At 37.0% G+C, this 22,001-nt stretch overlaps 1 protein-coding gene across 2 annotated transcripts; it reads right to left on the bottom strand.

The window, feature by feature from the left end:
- Positions 1–855: 855 nt before the first annotated feature.
- On the bottom strand, positions 856–18,097 carry LOC131696145 (sodium/potassium/calcium exchanger 4-like). 2 transcript variants are annotated; one of them, XM_058984684.1, is made up of 6 exons: positions 17,890–18,097; positions 2,488–2,670; positions 2,289–2,425; positions 2,052–2,222; positions 1,286–1,979; positions 856–1,224 (listed from the first exon to the last, which is right to left on the bottom strand). In XM_058984684.1, the coding sequence occupies exons 1-6, from the start codon at positions 17,957–17,959 to the stop codon at positions 899–901; spliced, it is 1,581 nt and encodes a 526-aa protein (XP_058840667.1). In that variant the 5' UTR covers positions 17,960–18,097; the 3' UTR covers positions 856–898. The 2 variants fall into 2 exon arrangements, with proteins under 2 accessions (XP_058840667.1, XP_058840668.1); XM_058984685.1 differs by lacking the exon at positions 17,890–18,097 and adding an exon at positions 2,990–3,285.
- Between the last annotated feature and the right edge of the window lie 3,904 nt (positions 18,098–22,001).

The raw sequence follows: 22,001 nt of genomic DNA, 5'->3' as shown, positions 1-22,001 counted from the left end.
CTTTTTAAAACTGATTTTGTTAACAATGAAATATTTTTACAAAATTCACAAAAAAAAACAAATCTGTGGACAAAGTTTAAACGAAAGATATGTTAAGATTCAAAGTAGTCCAAAACATTGGAAAAATCCATAGTTTTCTGCATTTTTAAACTTTTTATGTAATTACCAGACAAAAAATGGGAAAAGTCCATGTGGGCATCGTGGCTGGGGGGAAAGAGTACAAAGGTTTCCATTGTCCACGGTAGGAGGGTGTCAAAACCAAGATATTTCTATATACGTGGTATATGAATGGCCCCTATCGTCCTGACTCTTCTTAGCTAATGTCAAAATTAAATTTGCAATTTGCGTACTAGTCAATTACACAACAGAAATCTATTCGAAATAGATCATCATCGAAGAGATTACGCTGGATTCAGACCACAAAACCAGATGATGACATTGTGAAATTATTGTCCTTAATAGGCCCTGAACAAGTTTAAAACAGTGTTTCAGCTCTTTACGATATCATTGTAAATAAGTAAAAAATATTTGTGTAAAGTAATGAACGATTGATTGACGAATAAGAGAAATCTGGATCTTGATACGTACATAGCGTGGTTTGAGCGCTGGTAATGGATATAAATTCTAAGCAAATCCAATATCTCCGGTAGAAAGCATATGATACTGTTTATCCCCAGACCGTTCTTCTCAGTACAAAACAAATACATATTTGTATTTGGTACAAAATGAGTAATAAAAGTGGACGGATAACCCAAACCTTACAAACGGAACTAGATCTAGTATGAATGTAAAGATGAAAAGGGAATCACGCAAGGTTTTAATGAAAATATTTGTTTCTTAAATACTTCGACCAATTATAACTATCACATTTTATTATTAAACTCTGTAGCTCCATTTCTTAACATATATTTCCCGACGGAAACAGCACATCCAACTCCACCAATATCATAAAAGCTACAATAATAAAATAGCCTACCGCTAGGGTCAAACCGACCAACTTCCTCAGAGTATACTTCGCTAGGTACAGAACTACGTAGAGTATCGCAACGGCAACAAACATAGCAAGCACTGAATACTGCATTCCATACGAATTTATCTCGACATAGGCGCCAGTGGTCGCTCCACCTTCTGCCATATTCCTAATGAACCACGGTAGTCCCAGAGAAAATAGGATCGCAAGCGAGTTTGCGCCCAGTGAGTTCGACACACCCATTGCTCCATTTCCTGTAAAATGAGTTTTAACTATAAGCCTGCTCCATTGACGTTCATCATCAGTAAAACTAACCTTTTCTAATCACAGTTATCGCGGACACTGCTTCCGGCATACATCCACCAAATGCAAGAAATGTTAGTCCCATTACCGTTTCCGGAACATCAAAAGTATTTCCAATGATGGTCATCATCCAGAACACCACATAAGATGTGCCACCGATCCACACTATACACATGAAAAATGTCAACGGGTAAAGCTTCCGAAAGGAGCGAGGATTTGGAACGGTTCCTCGTATAAGTATCCGGAACGGCCAAGTGTAGAACCACCAAAATACGCTGAACCACGATGTCGTTGAGATTCGAAATAGCTGCATCCGGTTGCTGGTGCTTTGAATTGACTCAGTTATCGAGTCTGAATTGCGTGAGATTTCCTTCTCGCCAGCTGGAACATCCAGAGTAGTATTGATTGCTTCACCTAGGACTGCTATTGAATACTTTCGGCAAGATTTATGTTCTATGAACTCATCACTCACAGCAGGTTGCATTCTAGTGCAAAGATTCCAGCGTGTTTCAATCAGATCAACTGCAATCCGTTTCATTCGATCATTTTGGAACATCACCAGAAAGTACAGAACGTACATTATGACAAATACTGCTGATTCATACCAATAGACACGATCGTCCCAAAGACAGCCTACGAGAGCACTTGTCGTGATCAACACAATCACTGAGTCCCTGGTCAGTGGCCACCATTCCAGTTGAACGTGCTATTAATAATATTGTTTGGGTTACAGTCTGCTATGATCGATTCAAAATCAATGAGATTTGAAACTACTTACGCTTTTGGTAAGCAATCCAACCAAAGCCGCCACTCCCAGGGTATTGAATAACATTGATCCCATTATCGTTCCGAGACCCATGTCCGAGTCTACTACCAACGTGCTAATGGTATTGGTGAAAAACTCCGGCATTGACGTTGCTGTAGCCATAAAAGTTGCGGCTGCCACATCCTGTCGGATAAATAAAATTTAAAGAATCAGTAAATATTTACAATTATCTTGTTCGAGCAAGCAGACCTCCGAAAGATGTAGATCTTCACAAATACACTCCACCGAAGGAAGGAAGTACTCACTACATATGTATGCTAAAATTGTAAAAAAATATATTGCCGCGAAGAAATGGATTGCAATGGCACCATTTAGTCGTTCAGTTTCTGAAATTAAATCATAAGCATTAAGCAATAGTAGTACTTCAAGTACAATAACCAGTACAAACTTGTGAAAATATCCGGCGGTAGATCATCCATGGATGTGGTCAGGACGCACACCATCGGCGTCAGAGATTCATTTGTCCCTGGAATGAACTGGATGTTGTCTCGATTATCCGGGCGGGAAAATTCAATGTCGGTTGATCCATTTTGCATCAGATGATTTTTAAAAATGACGTTCTGTGCTGGAACTGCAAAGGGTTTTATGTGATTAGGAATCACCAGAATAAATTTAGAAGTTTAAAAAAAGCAAAAGCGAAACACGTATCTAAAAAAATTTATAACATTCTCTAGTATACGAGAGACACCATTCGATTAAAATCCCCTTGGTTGGGTCAATCGTATATTCCACTTCCACCCGCAGTATATTAGATAACTGGTAAATTATCAACAGCACATAAATTGGCCAATAACCTCAGAAACTATATACGAACCAACTGAAGATCAGAAGTAAATGGTCTTCAATTCGGAGTTAATAATTATAAATATGTGTACCATCTTTAAAGTCACCTCCTATAGTTGTTCATTATGAAAGCTACAACACTCGCCAAATATTTAGGAGCTCCTCTTTGCAAAATTCCACCGGTTGCAAAAAACTTTATAATTGAGGTTTAACTAATCACGGCCACATTTGTCAAATTTAAGCAATGAACTAGATCTTGTGACATCAAATCACAACTCTAACCTTCCATTTCTGAGTTGATGCAAGTGTTCCTACTGACATGTAAACACAGTTGTTGTTTACGGGTTTGAAAAATGTGTGACAAAAATAGAGGAACATGTTATTAGCTACAACCGAATGACGACCTACGAGCAGGTAAGTTCTACGACGACAATATTAGGTGTATAGGGTAATTTGGGGAGAGATGCCGCACATTTTTTAAAATCGATCCTGCATCAAAGTAAACCATTCAATAATTGATGAAATCATTTTTACCAATTGCGACAAGTTTCTAAAATACTGTGAAATGGTTTTTGTAATGAAAAAAAAATCACCAAATTTCCATGAACATTTTACAAGAGAGATGGGAGAGATGCCGCACCGTGGCACAGAGGAGTAGTTGGGGTCGAATCCTGGCCAAAATTATTTGCTGATGCAATTGTTGTTATTAAGCCTTAATATGAACTAAAAATAGACAATTACTAGTTTTGGAACAATTTGGCATCTACCCACTTACCAGTGCAGAGGCCAATTTTCTATATCCTTTCAAATACTAGTAATTTCTAGGTGATTTTTTCCAGTTGCATAAACATTTGATTATTTTCCAGTTGCATAAACATTTGATCAGTGGGAAAGGGAGAAGAAAAGGGACGCCTGTGCATATTTTCATATAGATACATGTTGGCAAACATAATATTTGGCCCTACAGCATTTCGGTGTACCTCAAATTAGTCAAAATTTCAATATTTTCAAATCGCTTGGGATTGGTGGATCGGACAAGATCGGAAGAGTTCGAATATTTTTTGTATAGCTGAAATCTTGTTTTGTAATACTGCTTCAGCAACTTTGCCGGATCTAGCCGTATAATGTAACTTTTTTATAATTCAAATTTGGAATAAAATGTTAAAACAAGGTATTTTTTAAAGTTGGTGCAATACACAGCAAGTTTACTTTTTTTAGTTAGTGTTAAGCTGAAGTTAAACAAACGGTTGTGTTGAACTACGTTTGTAATAATATTATCTTATTTAATACAGTCATCATCACTAGAAAGCGATTTTGCTGAATATATAACGAAAACGATTAAAATATCCCTTAAAATATCACCATGGGGCATACATGCAAAAATTCTTTAACAATTTTTGATATACTCCTAATTTTTCCACGTTATACAGTAGGTTCTAAGGTAAGTAAAAAAAATATAACGAAACAAAAAGATCGAAAAAAAATATTTTGGTTTTTGGCCAAGAATTTGTTCTAGTTACTCCTCTGTGCGTGGTCACAAACTGAAAAATGGTGAACAAAAGTATTTTTTGGCTCTCATTGATATTTTTGGGATTCAGTGTATTCAGCAGAGTTTCATGAAGTTTGATTGCACCTATAAATTGGCTAGCACCTTCACTTTTCTTAAGGGGGTACTACCATTTCCAGAATCATTTTTTTATTCAATATTTTAAAAATATTTTTCTTTCTCAACCTTGTGTAACGGTTGAGTTGGAGTAACTTAATTCAGGGCACTATTTATCATTATGCTTGTACGATATACATATCTATGTGTTAGTAGTAGTTCCTTAAAAGCATTGTTTGGCTGTTTCTCTCAATGAATTTATACAACTTAGGTTTGTTCTTGAAAGATTCATTTTGAAAAAGCATCAATTCGTTCAAATTTTCGCTTTTATCTCAATATTGACATCACTACAACTCAATGCGTTCACGAAAATTAGTGCCTGAAACTTTAAAGAATAAACCGAAGTAACTAATACTTAGATACATGTCGCCCATTTAAATATATAGATAAATAGACTCATAATCCTATATGTCACTGTGTTAGGTCCGTTAGTTTGTGGATATACCTTATTAAGAAACTATACCTGACGGAAATGATCATTTAATGACATTCCGGGGCGAAAAAATGCATTTTAGCTATGCATCCTCTTACATTGAGTGCGGCATCTCACCCGCAATGTTGATGCGGCATCTCTCCCAATTGTAGGGGAGTAGTCAAAGCTACTTTGATTGGTCATAAGTGATCTAGACTTTCCAAGTAATTTTGCACTTACTTTAATATTTTAATAATTTAGACATCATTTAGACCAGTTTATATGGGGATTTGCTGTCTGATCACACTCTTCAATCCGTAACTCCGGAACGGAAGTCGGAACACCTAAAAATTTAATAGCAGCTTATGGGAGCGTTATACCTTTCATTAGAAACAAATTTTGTGTAAATCGGTTCAGTCATCTCTGAAAAAATTGTGCGAGTTTAAATGAAACACACGGACATACACACACACAGACATTTTCAGATCTCGACGAACTGAGTCGAATGGTATATGACACTCGGCCCTCTGGGCCTCGGTTAAAAAGTCGATTTTTACAGTGATTGCATAGCCTTTCTTTACATGAGAAAGGCAAAAAGACGGTTTGCTGATAACTATGTTTTGGAATACTGAACGAGAATCATTTGAAACAATTCGAACCAGGCCGGCGATTCGTTTCTGCTGCATACACGAACATTCCCCCTTCGTAGCTCATGTCAAATGAGCACTTTGTGAAACAAGACGATTCCTTTTATCAACTTTTTGATACAGATGAAAGACCATCCTTTTGTGCAATAAATAATAATATTTTCATCATTTTTTTTTGGTGTACTGAGAAATAAAAATATGCATAGTTAGCATACTTTCTATTCCAATCTCCTTTATTCTGCTGTGATTTTAATACATTTTCTAGCATATACTTCTAGTAAGCATTCAATGAGTGGATAGACAGAATATGTTCAAAAAATTAAAAAAAAATTACTGCGGAAAAAATAGATGCAGATAGCTAAGTATTCTACCGATACATAAATAAAATTCTGCGTGTGTGGCTTTCTCTTAGTGGCAGGGTTGCTACATTCTCTGATTTCCTTAAAGGTTTTGCAAAAACTTTCGGGTTCGTAGATTATCATTTTGATGAACATTTGCTTATATTTTGATTCACTGGTAAAGCTACAGATTTAACAAGCGCAAACTTACATACAAAATAATAAGAGGAATTTTCTAATTGAATTATTTTTCCATTATCTATTTGTCGGTTTACTGATAGCTGTCTTGTGATACAGGACGAGAATCCTACGGAACGATTTGAGCCTTGCCTGCACGACTCATACGCACGGTATAAACCAGAAATTCACCATCGTGCTTCTGTTCCGCCATCCTCGTTTGGAACTAAGAACAAAATCCTTCCCACACACACAGACAAACGTTTTCCATCCGTAGCTCGTGTCAAACGAAAGATGTAGCAGCTATCCTACAAGCAACAGTAGCGATGATCTAACAGTTTTTGCTAGCGGAGCAGGCATGACAATGAAAGAATTCGGTCAAAAACATTCCTTTTATATCAAGCGATGAAATGTGTAGGACGCTTATGAATGTCGAGATGAGGTCCCTGTTGGGGAAAGTCTTGCGCAAATTTATGAAAATTGTATATGCTTTCACTATTTTTTGCAGATTTACAGACTTTTCAATAATGTGCTAATAAAATTCACAGATAAATTTTGATAACTTTTATTGGCAATTTTCCGAATGGATTGGTGTTCGAATCATGAAAATCCAACCACAAAACGTGAGCGAAAACTTTGTCTGTTTTCTTACATTTTCCGAATATTTTTACAATAATACGGATTTTTCAATAAGATAGGGGAAAGTGGTCGGTTGCTGGCACTGGTCAGTTGTCGGCACCTCTATGTAGCTTTTGACAGAAACCAGAAATGGACATTCTGATAAATATTATATGTGTGTTATATTAGCACGATCTCTTTTTGCCGATTGCTGAAGCAAACAGACTCGAATGTTCTGTTCTACAACCAATATATTTTTTGAACAAGTGAAACTCTACCTAAAAGTTTTTTTCTGATGCTTTGCTTAGTGTTATAGAAAGAAGTAAATCGATCGAATTCATTCTATTTTGTGATTCTACATTGAATGGTACCGAAATGTTCGCTACAGATTTTTTTTATCAGTTTACAAAAAGGTTACTAAAATCGGTTGTCGGCACCCATACATAGTCGGTTGTCGGCACCCCATTTTTGTGGCAAATGCTCTCAATAACCTAATCATAACGAGTATTTTGGAACGGGCTTTACGAAAAGATACCAGAGATCCAGTGTTTCAAAAATCACTCCAATCAGCATGCGTTGAAAAAACCATAGTTTGACAAATCATTAAAACCCATGATTTCATCACTCATGGTTTTTTGGCTCCTGATGAGTGAAAACCGCCAAGGAGTGAAAACAGGTTACTAGATTAGTTTGACAAATCATTAAAACCCATGATTTCATCACTCATGGTTTTTTGGCTCCTGATGAGTGAAAACCGCCAAGGAGTGAAAACAGGTTACTAGATTATAATTGCAGCATACAGTTTAAAAGCCCGAGCTCAATTTAGATTATCAATTTTCATTTTATCAAGCACAAAAGCAAAACAGATCCTTGGTACAGTTCATGGCGAAAGCTTCTTTTCGATAGACCTCGAAGGAGTGCTATTTTAGCTATAAGTCGATTTACACCAAAAGAACGCGCTGAAATCGTAGCGCTTTACATTGAAAACGATCGTTCAATAGTGAAAACTGCGCGTGCTTATCGTAAAAAATATAGCAGGCTCCCATCACCCTTTCCGGCGGAGTAAATAAACAAAATTGTCGAATTTGGGGGACACAGAACCCACACGTTATACACGAAACACCACTGCAGGACCAGAAAGTAACTGTTTTGGCCGGAGTGTGCTCCAAAACAATCATCGGTTCTTATTTTTTCAAAGAGGGAGATACCATCGACAACGCACGCTACCGTTGGATTTTGGCGCACTTTGTCTGTCCACAAATGCAGAAAAAAGGTCTGAAGAACTTCTATTTTCTACAAGGCACCTTGCCATACCGCAATCAAGTTCTTGCAGAGCAAATTCCCAGGACTCACTGTCTCAAAAAATTGTGATATGTAATGGCCTCCTCGTTCTCCGGATTTAACGGTGCCAGACTTTTTTGTGGGGTTACTTAAAAAGTGAAGTGTATTCTAGCAAACCTAAGTACCTTGACGAACTCAAGGCTAATATACGAGCTGAAATTGCTGCGATTAAGCGCGATATGCTGTCCAATGTCACGCAAAAGAGCTGCTTGCTGCTGTATAAATGGGGGTGGTTATTTAAACGACGTTGTATAACAAATCTGGTTTATAATAAATGGCATAAAATATCCTAAAAAAACTTATTTACTTGTGAAAACGGCTAAAAATGGCGAAGTTGCTCAATGTTGTAAAAGGATGCATCCAGCTGGCGCACCCTGTACCTTCTGCTGGAATAATTGAGAAATTAAACAGCAAAGCAAAGTTTGAAATTAAATTCGGTCTATAAGCGGCGACAGAACAAGAATCACAAACCGGAGTGGAGCCAAAACCAGGAGCGAAAACCTAAGAGTCAAAATCCACTTGGATTGCTTTGATTTTTTTACTAACTCCCAGAAACGTGCATAACAATGACTGGTTTCCACTGCTCCTTTGGAAACAGGCTCCTTGGTGTGAAATGTGTGGTTTATTTGAAACACTGCAGAGATCGATCTTTGGCACCATTCTGAAAACAAGGAAGCCTACTTCCGGTTTAGCGTTTTACATTTACATGAAGAAATCCCACCTGGTCGTGTTTTCACCGCTAGGTAGTACTGTATATAACAGCTTGTCAGGACCAGAGAATTTGGTGGGGAGGAGGCGGGGTTATCCTGTAGCCCCCTCCCTCTTTGGCTGACATCTATCTGATCTGTCTGAAACTTTGGTATAAAAATGGACTGCCGGAAACTAACTCAATTGCAGTGAATGCGATCCGTCAGTGCATTAGCAGTGCGAAATATTCGCACTAGTTTTTCACATACACATATTGTGGTTATGATGAAGAATAATGTTCATAATGCCTTTGATGGTTGTTGAAATGAATAAATTTCCTTTTCTCTTTGAATCTTGATGAATATCATTCATATTTTTCCATTTTTAGTAATTTTTCATAGGGTGCCGACAACCGACCACATTTTTCAAAATGGTAAAAAATTATCATTTTACTAAATTGTCAACAAAAATTTCAAGTTGACAGAATAAATTAAATTCTTCCATAAGTTTTTAGCTAAGCTTTCCATTGATATGCTTATTCCCATATATTGTTCAATTGGAGTAATGTTGTGAGCCAAAAACAAAAGTGTGCCGACAACCGAACACATTCCCCTACAATTGAAATATCAATTTATAATTGCAACCAATTTTTAAGTTGGACTTCTCTGAATCGATTGGAATTTAAATGACGCAAATCCATCAACAATTAACAGCGCTACAGTCGTTTAAAACTGTGCCAAATTTCCGTGACGCAGTTCGAAATCAGATTTTAGTTTTACACTCAGCCCCAGCCCCATATAGTAGAGTAAAGCATTTTCAATACTAAAAATGATATGCATTATAGTGCTGCCGAAAAAACAATTTAGTTTTGCAGTTTGTGAGAAACGCAAGGTTTCCGTCTTACCCACAGTGTCCGTATTATCCGATTTTCCCCTAGGTCAGTTTTTTTTGGCGAGCGACCTGCGACGGTATTTTTGCACTGATTTTGACAAGCACTCGTTGGAAAGGTTATACATCTGGAAATGTTTTGGCAATATTGATTTTATGCATGGCTAAATATTTTTCAAGCTAAATCCAAAAAGGCGAAGGCACTTTTTTCGATGTTTATATTCGAGGTTAAATAAAACAAGGTAAACGCCTAGACAAGGAAGGTGGCATCTTGACGGACGAACGTGAGGTGGTCGAAAGGTGGAGGCAGTACTACAATGAACATCAGAATGGTGCGCAGGCCGACAATCGGGCGTTCGAGGAGGACGATTATGTCAGCGTCGCAGCTGGCGGGGATGTACCGGCGCCCACTATGAATGAGGTTAATGAGGCTATTCAACAGCTCAAGAACAACAAGGCATCTGGTAAGGATGGTCTAGGAGCGGAACTCTTCAAGGTGGGTCCGGAGAAACTGACGGAATGCATGCACCGAATAATTGAAAGAATCGAGGAGAGGGAACAGCTATCGGAGTAGTGGAAGGAAGGGGTCATCACCCCGATATACAAGAAAGGCGACAAATTGGACTGTGAAAACTACAGAGCGACAGTGACAGTGACAAATGCCGCTTACAAAGTGCTATCCCAGATTCTGCTCCGGCGCCTATCACCGCTGATAAATGGATTTGTCGGGAGTTATCAGGCCGGTTTTATCAACGGCAGATCAACAAACGACCAAATCTTTACTATACGGCAAATCCTCCAAAAATGCCGTGAATACCAGGTTCCGACACATCACCTGTTCATCGACTTTAAAGCCGCATATGACACGGTGGACTGTGTAGAGCTATTGAAAATAATGGACGAGAACGGCTTCCCTGGGAAGCTGACAAGGCTACGATAGATGGTGTAAGGTCAAAATTTCGGGTGGCCTCTCGGGTCCGTTTGAAACACGCAGGGGACTAAGACAAGGTGATGGGTTGTTCTGTCTGCTGTTCAATATAGCGCTGGAAGGTGTAATGCGAAGAGCGGGGTTCAACATGCGGGGCACGATTTTCACGAGGTCCGGACAGTTCCACTATGGGTCACAGGGGCGGTTTTTTGGTACAAAAATCAATATCTTCCAAACCGTTCATTTTAGAGAAATTTTGTCTGAGAGAATATTTGTGAGAATAAAATTGGCTTTCTTTTAAAGTAAAATGTAACTAGGGTGGTCCTCTCGAACATTCTTTTCGAAAAATTATTTTTCGAACGAAATGGTATAGCAAGGTACTTACTTCAGCAAAGTTGTGGAAAAATGTTTTTCAAGAAACATTTTCAAATGCATCAAAATTATAGCACTATCGGTTTTCATGTTATAATTATTTTTATTCTTTAACGTAGGGTGTTTCTGAAAAAGTTAGTTTTTTAACTATAACTTTTTAAGTAGTTAGTGTATCTTAATACTCTCTATGAAGCAATTTTAGTACTTTTCATTGCGCATATTTTTGGGGAAGAATGTGAATCGATATCATTTTTCGTTATCGAGTTACGATCATTTTTTTAAATAAAAATCATAGTTTTCAATGACCTCTAACTCAGAAGGTTGCAAAAAGTAGCAGCTAAATTTGTACTTTTTCGAAAATGCATAAAAAATACTACCAAATATCTCGAAATCAACTTTTGCTTTTTTGTCCTTCGATGTCATATATAAACAACAACACCACGAGTCGTGACAGTTTAATTGGTATCAAGCCCATTCATGTATCGAATCGCAGTAGCCGACGACTGCTTTGATGAACGCGTGTAGTCCTTTGTATTATTCAGCTTTTTGTTGGTGGCTGCGTCCCCAAATGCGCACCCCACTTTGACAAGTCGTCCGTCCAATGTCAATTTTGACAAATCATCAGTCTTGTCAAATTTGACAAACCGTCCTTCAGATTCAATTTTTTGATCGTGGTAGGCGTTCACTTCTGCTCTCAACTATAATTGAACGTCAAATATAAATAGTTTTTCAGTTGAAAAACTAAACTGATTTCGGTACGGATCCGCAGTCAACTGTAGTCCCATTAAACAGCGGCACTTAACTCGAAATGTGGATACAGAACATCTGCTATTCAAAACTATTCGCTACTCACAATCGGCATACAAAAATCGGTCGACCAATACGGCAATTAATCAGTCTTGTCATGTAATTGGGCGATTAGCAAACTGAGTAAAACCAATCAGCGATACTCAATCTAGTCGAAACTAATAAGTCAGGTGAATTGCAACCGATTTCTTCGGTAAACGCAGATGCAGCTGTAGCTGACAATTATCAATTCTTGGTGCAAAATTTTGCTACAAATTTGTATTCAAAATCAGGTGTGAACAAACATTGTTTAGGTCTAAGTTTAGGTACTTTATCGTTAGAAGATGCTTTTCCGGGTAGTTTAAAAGCAAGTTTCGTGTGCTATTATTAGTCAATTTCATGTGGGATGAATTTGGGTAAGAGAAGAGGTTCAAATCGCATAATTCTCTCGACACTTTCAAACAGCTGAAAATATGCTTATAAATAAATTCACGAAGAAATTAAAATCATCGAAAAAGGCGTTTGAAAATAAACTAATAAATTTTAAATTTGACGTTTAACGTTTATTAAGAAAATAAATAAGCAGGATACATGATAGCCGTGAAACTCAAGGCTGATGAGACCGCTTGTCAAAATTGACACCGCTGACGAGTTGTCAAAGTTGACACTGTACAAACGACTTGTCAAAATAGAGTGCGCATTTGAAAACGCAGCCACCAGCAAAAAGCTGAATTAGTTCCGTTAAAATGGATAAAAGAAAATCATTCGATCTCTGGAAAGTGACCAAAGGTGAAAATAGAAGTAAAATAAAGGCTGGGTTTGAGAAAATTATGAGATCATTTGATGTGGGAGAAAATGAAAAAAAGAATTTCGCTCGGAATGCAAAAGCTGTAGCAATTAAAACATGTGAAAGGTTTGATCAATTTTGGAAAGATAGTCATCAAATTGAGACGAAAGTGCTCGATAAAAATTCGAAATATTTTGAGAAGCTGTTAACAGTTCCAAAAAAATGCACTTCCTCCCAAACCAGCATTCACAGAAATTCGTCGCTTACTCAGAACAGAATGAAGGGTAATCCTTAATTCATTCGCTTTTTAAAGTAACATGCTCTACATTTTATACTGTTCATATAATGTTCAAAATTATAGGACGACGATGCTGATGATGTTGATGATTGTGATTATAATAATTATGATGATGTCGATTATAATAAAATAGTTATGTAGAATAGTAAAATAAATATCTGCTTGAGCCTAACGTTTTCAATCTTTGTGTACATATATTTGAAAAGCTCAAAAAATCATTTAAAAACTCGACTTTTTGATCTAGTAAAGCAGGTGCTAAATGGCGATGACCAGGCCCTTAACCCATTCATGCCCATGTTGTTTGTGGACAACAACGTTTTTAAACAGCTATAACTTTTGATTGAGGCGAGATTTGCTCACAAAAACAAGTAAAGCTCATTAATGTGATTATCGCCTTTAATTTGAGTATTAACAGTTACAAGGATCAGCTCTAGAACTGAAGTTATTGCAATTTGTCTGATTGGATTCCGATGGAGCAGTGCTGCCAGGGATAGTTTACGTTGACGACGGAAAATGATTCTTCGTTATAGTGCAATATTATTGAAAACTGATAAAACTTATCAATTGAGACTGTCGTTGCTACGTTTTCTACGTAATTGGACTATTGTAATTATTCTAGGAGAATTGCATTGAGCATTACAAGGTAAAAATTGACCAGCTTCTAGCACTGCCATGGAAGCACCTATCTTTATGAAAATAGGCTTCTCGTGTTTCTTGACCCAACCGTTTTCAAGGAAAAATAGTTTTGAAACCCTACATGCACTAGAAAAAAGTTGGACATGAAAGGGTTAAAAACAGCCGTAAGCTGATGTCATTTGATCATAAAGTTGATGTCAACATTTTTCGCTGAAGGATAAAAAAGCAAAAGTGGATTTTGAGAGACTTTATAGTATTTTTGATGCACTTTCGAAAAAGTACAAATTTAGCTGCTACTTTTTGCAACCTTCTGAGTTAGAGGTCATTGAAAACTATCATTTTTATTTAAAAAAATGATCGTAACTCGATAACGAAAAATGATATCGATTAACATTCTTCAGCAAAAATATGTGCAATGAAAAGTACTAAAATTGCTTCATAGAGAGTATTAAGATGGACAAACTACTTAAAAAGTTATAGTTAAAAAACTGACTTTTTCAGAAACTCCCTAGGTTAAAGAAGAAAAATCATTATAACATGAAAACCGATAGTGCTATAACTTTGATGCATTTGAAAATGTTACTTATAAAACATTTTTCTACAACTTTGCTGAAGTAAGTACCTTGCTACACCATTTAGTTCGAAAAATATTTTTTCGAAAAGAATGTTCGAGAGGACCACCCTAGTTACATTTTACTTTAAAAGAAAGCCAATTTAATTTCCAAAAATATTTTCTCAGACAAAATTTCTCTAAAATGAATGGTTTGAGATTTATTGATTTTTGTACCGAAAAACCGCTCTTGTGACCCATAGTGAGTTCGTGTGCTTCGACGACGACGTGGACATAAACAAGGAGACGGTAGCAGATCTATACACCCGACTGAAGCGCGAAGCAGCACGAGTAGGACTCAAGATAACTTTGTCTAAGACGAAGTACATGCTGGCTGGCGGAACCGATCGCGATAGGGAATGCTTGGACAACAGTATTACGATCGACGGCGACGAGTTCGAGGTGGTTGACGAGTTCATCTATCTAGGCTCATTGGTGACTGCGGACAATAACACCAACCGGGAGATCAGAAGGCGTATTTTCTCTGGAAGTCGTGCTTACTATGGGCTCCACAAAACTTTGAGATCCAGAAAGCTTCACCACCGCATGCTCGAGGAGGATCTTCAAACCTTCGAAGTCTTCAAAAGAAGGGTGCTGAGAACGATCTTCGGTGGTGTGCAGGAGGGTGGCGTGTGGAGGAGACGGATGAACCACGAACTTGTGCAACTCTATGGTGAGCCAAGTATCCGAAAAGTAGCTCAAGCTGGAAGGGTACGGTGGGCGGGGCATGTTGTGAATATGCCGGACAACAACCCCACCAAGTTGGTTTTCACCTCCAATCCGGCAGGTACAAGACGGAGAGGAGCGCAGCGTTCCCGGTGGCTGGACCAAGTGAAGCAGAACCTGGCGAGTATCGAGCACCTGAGATGTTGGAAACAAGCAGCAACTGACAGAGTGACGTGGCGGAATATTGTGGAACAGATTTCATCATGTTAATATGGTGAATAATCAGGAAGTAATAATAATAAACGCCTACAAAATCAGCGCTTCAACGTATCAGCTTATGAAAACTGTAGATTATTTAAAAATTAATTAAAAATTATGAAACCGCGGAATGAAATGTTGGGTACTGTACTTGCAAATGACTTCTTCGACGTTCTCGTCGTCGCCAGAGTGTGTAATTGAAGTTGTGCATTCCGATTAACGTGGTTGCGTAGCTGGGCGACAATCACGTTTGCGCTTCAGAGCATTTTTTGGATTCCTTTTTCTTCCCTTTTTCGATCATGTTTTTTTTTCGATTATCTACTGCAACAACCCCTTAAATGATTATATTGTTAACCTACGAGAGATATCTGACGCGCTTTCATTGATGACGAGCACTTTTCTTTCACACGAGCACGTATTGTTTCGAATGGAACCTTGAATTGTTTAGAGGCTGATCGAATACTGGCGCTACCTTTTAGTGATGTAATTGCGTGCTTAATTTCCTCTTCGCATCGCTTTGACGTTTCTCGCACGAAATTATACAATTATTTTTAATTCAAATTTACATTGTAAGAGTGACCTATAGTGCCCCTAAACGGATGACCTATCGTGCCCCCAAGCGTATGTTTCATGTTAAACCAACACAATACTCGTGCTCAGCATTAATTTTTACGTAAGAAACAACTCACTTGGCTTTTTTTACATTGATTAAATGTACTGTACTGAGGACGAAAGACAATGCGTTTTCACAGAACAACGCTGATCCAAGGTGACAGCCGAAATAACAGTCGTCAACTAGACTTTGTTCCCAAAATATTTCCGACTAGTTTTAGCTAATATTGTTAACTCTTGCTGATCTCGGATAATTCCACCTAGTTTTGAATAATCTTGGTTTCGATACCATTTCAGAACTCGAATAGGGAAATTTTGCTGCGACTGGAGACATACCATTACAGAAAAAAAATTATATCGTTGAATAAAAAAATGTTTCTAAAAAAAGAAGTACTCTCTTCAGAAAAGTGGATGAAATCAAAATTATGCAAAGCTTATTAAAATGGGTACCCTAGCTCATGATAAGCCCATATTACCCCCATAATCATGGTAAAATTTCACCCCCATTGCATGGTATTTTGATAATGTTTTGAATGGGATGAACTCATGAAAACACCATCACCATGGTCCGGTAGAGCCCATGCAAAATTAGATGTTAGATGTTGTTTATTATAGAAGATTTAACTCTAAGGGTCATTCTCCTCCGTCCCATGAAAAATTCATATTGTGGTGTATTTATGGGTCATTGAGTCACATTATTTTATGGTGTTTTAATGGTTGTGAAAATTGGTTCGGACCATATTTATGGTCTTTTCAAGAGGTTGTATTGTGTCTGTCTCATGAGAATTTGCTCGGGTACAACATTATTTGGATTTGCTAGTCTAGATCAATAAAGTCGCTCTGGCCAGATTGGTCACCTACAACGGTTCTTGATTCCATATAAACAGGAACTATTGTATTATCTACGATAAATTTCGCGCAATGTGCTCTGAATATGTAAATTCACAAAAAAAATCGCATTAATTTTTTAAGTTGTTAAATAAACGAACCCAACTCTCTACAATTCACAAATATGCTCGAATCCGTAGATGAACCTATTCATAGCAGATTTAGTTTTTTGGGCTAAATTATTTTAAGGATTTTGCGGAAAAAATCGTTCATATTACGAAAGATGCTCGTAAATTCTAGAAACACTTTCGTATATTTCATCAAATAATTCGTTAGATCAATGAAACCGATTCGTAATAATCCTACGAAAATCGTTTCGTGGTTTTACGAAAGACTCGTAACAAAAATAAAAAAAAGTTTCGATAGAACTATGAATGATTCTTCATATATACGAAAGAATCGTATTTTTTCTAAACGAAACCTATTCACGTATCATCTCATTGTGGGCATAAATCGACGCATCGGTCCCGAAATAATTGGTTGATTCAATGCCACGACGTCTAGCAGATGTTATAAGTGCTCTAGAAGGATGAAAAAAGTATTAAGTTCTCAATTGAAATCTGCTTTGTGATTAAGATTGATTGATTCGGTTTCGTACTGTATAATTATTTCTTAAGAATTGATTGTAAATTAATAAATTTAAAAATAAGAAGCATAATAATAATAAAGTCAATATATGTTCCATGTGACTTGTTTCGGGCCAAAGTACCGCACAAAAATCGATTTCACTTAAATTTGGGTTTTAGAACTAATATTTTATAGTAGACAGTATACTTATTTCGCGTACTGCAGCTTTCACGGTGCACATTACATACCAATTAGGCTGTTTAAACCTTACCTTACTACTGAATTGTCCAGCTGAATACTTCTAAGTGGAAGTACTCACTTATTTGGATATGAATCATAGAAAGGTTGCACTTGAGATAGTGTTATTTGAACTACCCATTCCTGAAGACTATTCTACTCGGTTACTATGAAGCAGATTAAATTCTGTAGTCTTTTGTTCTGATACTTATCTACTGGGGATATACTGCGAATATATCTAAAGATCCATTTGAAATTGAGAACTGAATGGATTGATATGATTTTCTTGATCAAAAATATATGATAATATGATAATTCATTTGAATGTATGGCGTCAGAAGTAATAAATGTTTCAAAGCAGAAAACTTCTTTGAGGCAGCAATCACGTTCACTTGCTTTTGAATACTTTTCAGTTTATTTGATGTAAATTTCCACCTCACACTAAATATCGAAAATACATTTTAACTATCAAAATGCATCACTATTTGCAGTTTTCATTACACGATAGAGTCCATTCTATTTGACATTTGCCAAAAATCACTTTGATCAATTACCAATTACTTAAAAGTCCATAAAATTAAGTCTAATTACCATAAACAGCATTAACACTACACACGAACACGCTGAGCAAAACGGAAGCACTAGTTTCAAATAGATTCATTTCTCCTACTTTGTATTTACGATAAAGTTAACCTTTTTCAAACGAATCGTAAGAAGCGCAAAAATCTACTGAGTTTCAACGACCGTGGCTCACTGTTTCGAGCTATTGCATGTAACGCGTGTCCAGAATTCCCGGCGACCTATTGACAAATGCCACGGAGCTGTCGAACGTTCTACCATTGTCGCCCTTAAATCATTCCATCTGAGATATCAGCCCGAACCGCGCTATCTGTGAAATAGCCAAGTGCGGTTGCATATTTATTATCAACACACATGTACTCTCCTCAAGCAGGTGGTGAACAGTTTAATGATATTTGGCCCCAGCCTAATTGAGGCAATAACTCGAATATCTAGATGTTGTCTGGTTGAGCTGTTTCCGCCCGACTCACAACCCTTTGGTACCAAAGCGATTGTAAACAAAAACGAACGCGGTTTATGACAACCAAAAATCCACTTCAAACTAGCTGCTGCGTTGAGGACTAACGCGCTTAGATACTTTTGATACGATTGCTGGAATCCCGGATGTGCGAGTGTTTTGCAAGTACCTAACTGTAAACAAATTAAACTTACCTAAATCCACCTAGTGTTGTAATGTGGCCTTTCTCTTCCCGAGCAAACGGAAAGTCCATAATACCCCCATACTCATGGGGCTTGACATGGGTGTTTGAAATGGGTTCAACCCATGAAAACACCATTACCATCGTCCGGTAGATCCCACATAAAACACCATATGTTGGTGTATTTATGCGTTATTGAGACCATTTTATGGTGTCTTGATGGTTGCGAATTTTGGCACGGACCATGTTTAAGATCTTTTCAAGGGGCTGTGTGGTGTTCGAACCCATGAGTATTTGCTCGCGTTATGCGCATGCAATATTCAATGGTATTGTTCGAATAATGGAACATACACGTTGCTACGATACGAAAACAGAACCGTGGACAGAAATCGCTACTTTGTTCAGATTAGAATCCATAGCTTCTTTTTTTAAGACTCGTGAACTAGGGTTATGGTTCTAGCACGTTGTTCCAATGTTATTTTTTAGGGCGAACTCGTTCACATATTTGGAAGTAATTCTAAGACTTCGAGTAAATTTGTTCTTTTCGAACCGATTCACATGATCACGTGTGCTAAATGAGTAACTTTTTGTAGTAACTTGCGTATACATGACTTCAAGCGATGAGAGAGGAGAGGGGGAGGGTAGTCCATGGCAATTGTCAAAGGGCCCGGGTCTTGTTTGAGAGTTTGCATTTTTACCTGAAAGTAAAATTGAATTGACGGAAGATAGACGAAAAATTTCGGTATTCATATTATTAAAAAATAGTGATTAAACTTACTTTGGATTCATTCGCTCTATTAAGTTGTTATATGATGAAAGCAGGAAAAAATTAAAAGACATTTTAATTTAACCCTTACACTACCAGATTATATTTCTTCTGAAAATTTTGCTTTCATTTCGTCAATTTTTGACCGATTTGAATGGAAATGGCTTTTAAAGATCTTAGTTCAGTTTCTGTATCCCAATTAGAGTTCGAATCCGTTGACTTGTGGGGTATATTTGGCATCCAAGTAAGGTGACGGACGAGTTTTGGAGAAACTAATGCAAGTTTTTCTTTCTAAATTGACCTACATATGACTATTTTCCAGACCATTCATAATGGACATGAATTGATTGAAGATAGGTGGCCACCGCAAAACCCCATTTCGGGAGAACTTTGGAAAATGTAAATACTTTTCTCTCATTCCAGCTGCTGTATTCATAGATTTGTACGAATTGCGAAATTCTTCTAATCATACTCTCCTACAGGACCCTCAACCTCGGTATGACCATTCCGGCACCGGTTCCAGATGGAACCAAATAAGGGCATTTGATGCGATTTTGAAAAGTGGCTGTTCATGAACCACGTAGACTCATGGAGGAGCGGGAGGTCCAGCAAAAGTCTACGTTTATCTACGAGGACGGAGGGGGGTATTAGCAAAAGTTTACGTAGACTTAGATTTTTTGTTATTCTCGTGTGACTAATTATAAATGGGATTTAAAGTGTGTTGTGCTATCATACTAGTCGATGCAGCTAGATGTATTTCTGCAGACACTTCGAAGCTAGCACATTATTGAGGAAAATACCTCTTTAGGCGACCACTCAACCCAAAACGCACGTAGGGGAATTATGGTTGAAACCGACACCTTAAGCTAAACAATTTTTCTAAGTTGCCATAAAACCAATAAAATTCTAGTTTTTATGCAGAATTATTCTTCAGAAAATTCTTAGCAAAGACTTAATTTTTTCAGCGCTTCAAAAAATTAATTTCATTAAAAATTATTGGTTGTAAAACTTGGAAAACGAAGTGACTTTTTGTTGGCACTGCGGGTAAAACCGACACCCCATAGGGGTAACAAAACAACCCATCCATTTAATGACACTGTTTGCGTTTCTATACAAAACGCAGTCTTTTTTGTAGTAGTGAATTATACTTCGTAATACGAACTGATGACACATATAACCGTACCAAATGTTAGCACCTCTGAATCGCTAGAATTCGTCGTATTTTCTGGTGCTCAAATATTGTATTTTTTCATTCTTGCATAAAATTCCGTCTCTTCAGATTCGCAAACTGCCTGAATTATATAATTTTTTAAACCAACATTCATGAAAGATCATTCAACAATACGTGTTTCACATCTAAATCTCTTTGCGTATTATTTTTCATGATAATTAGTAATAAACCAAGTCAACAGGAATTTATCGGAAAATATCGGTTCAACTTTCTAAAATGGAATATAAATTTTGACAAGTACGGTTTTATGGGGTACATTCGTACCCCAGAACTAAAATCGCTCTAGTATGTCTAATTTTTATTAAATTTATAATTAAATTGGATAGTTTTAGTCTAAAATCATTCGTAAAGTAACCTGTTTAAAAATATTCGTGTTTGGCTATTTAATTAGGTAATATTTCATTTTGTATAGAACAAGTCTTTAAAATACGTCAAAATTCTCTTTTTTTCTTCATATTGCTATAACTCCGGTAGTTTCAAATCGATTTTGACCATTGGTACGACGTTGTAAAGCTTATTAAATTTCCTTTTGAACAATTTTTTTCAAAAACTGGTCAAAAAGTATATTTATTCCGATGCTTTTTTGAAAACCAAACCCCTACACAAACGTTATAAATACAGCAATATGCAGTAACAGAGATGAAACAGGAAGGCGTCGAAGGAATAGGTAGAGCCGGTGCAGTGTACGTGTATATAAAGTAAGTATGTTCCAGAGCTTGGGCTGCAGAAGATAACGATTCGAATGATGCGTAGTATATACAAATCATATTCACGAATGTGTTTTGACTCTTTCATCCGCAAAACAAAAATTACGATACCGATCCAAATGCATTTTCTAGTTGCTTTGCTATTGTGCTTTGTTATACCAAATAACAGATACTATTATTCAGCAGAGTTGAAACTTATACAATTTTACACATGTTTCTCGCTTACTATGTATCGATATTTTGCTTTTAAAAAAATATATAATTTTTTTTTGAATTATGTACACACGACAAAACACTAACGCTAACGGTTTTGTGGACTACATTTGTACCCCAAACACACTTTAAGCAAGCACTGTTGAATTGGTCAAATGAAACAAATAGGTTGTACCTGCCTTCACGGAAGTTTATTAATCAAATTGGTTTATGATAAAGATTTCTTGCAATTCTTGCAATAAACTGTAACGGAAAAATAAGGATTTGGACTCATAAATTTGTTGGTACTTTGGTGTCATTATGGCGGCTCAAATTTAAAAAGGGCGCATTATTTTTTTAAAAGCAGATAGTTTAGGCCAAATTTATTTTCTAGAAACTGTCTTTGTCCCATCAGACCTAAACCTAGCTTCACTTCCGCCAGGTTTCGTTGTTCATGACACGCATATGGTGATGGGATAATAGCACCATTATCAAATCAGTGGTACATATATGATACAAGCAATTTCTGTCAGATTGTTCCCGGGCTGAGCTTTTTGGTTAAAGGTTTGGTTAATTACGACGGGCAAGGT

This window comes from Topomyia yanbarensis, unplaced genomic scaffold (genome assembly GCF_030247195.1).
Source record: "Topomyia yanbarensis strain Yona2022 unplaced genomic scaffold, ASM3024719v1 HiC_scaffold_79, whole genome shotgun sequence".
Taxonomy (NCBI): domain Eukaryota; kingdom Metazoa; phylum Arthropoda; class Insecta; order Diptera; family Culicidae; genus Topomyia; species Topomyia yanbarensis.
The sequence above is the reverse complement of the archived record's forward strand: the minus strand, read 5'-3'. Positions and strand labels throughout refer to the sequence as shown.

Coding starts and splice junctions, on each gene's coding strand:
- LOC131696145 (XM_058984684.1), bottom strand. CDS start 17,959: ATGAATCTATTTGAAACTAGTGCTTCCGTTTTGCTCAGCGTGTTCGTG. Junction 2,426..2,487: donor ACCGCCGGATATTTTCACAA/GTTTGTACTGGT, acceptor ATTTAATTTCAG/AAACTGAACGACTAAATGGT. Junction 1,980..2,051: donor TTGGATTGCTTACCAAAAGC/GTAAGTAGTTTC, acceptor TATTATTAATAG/CACGTTCAACTGGAATGGTG.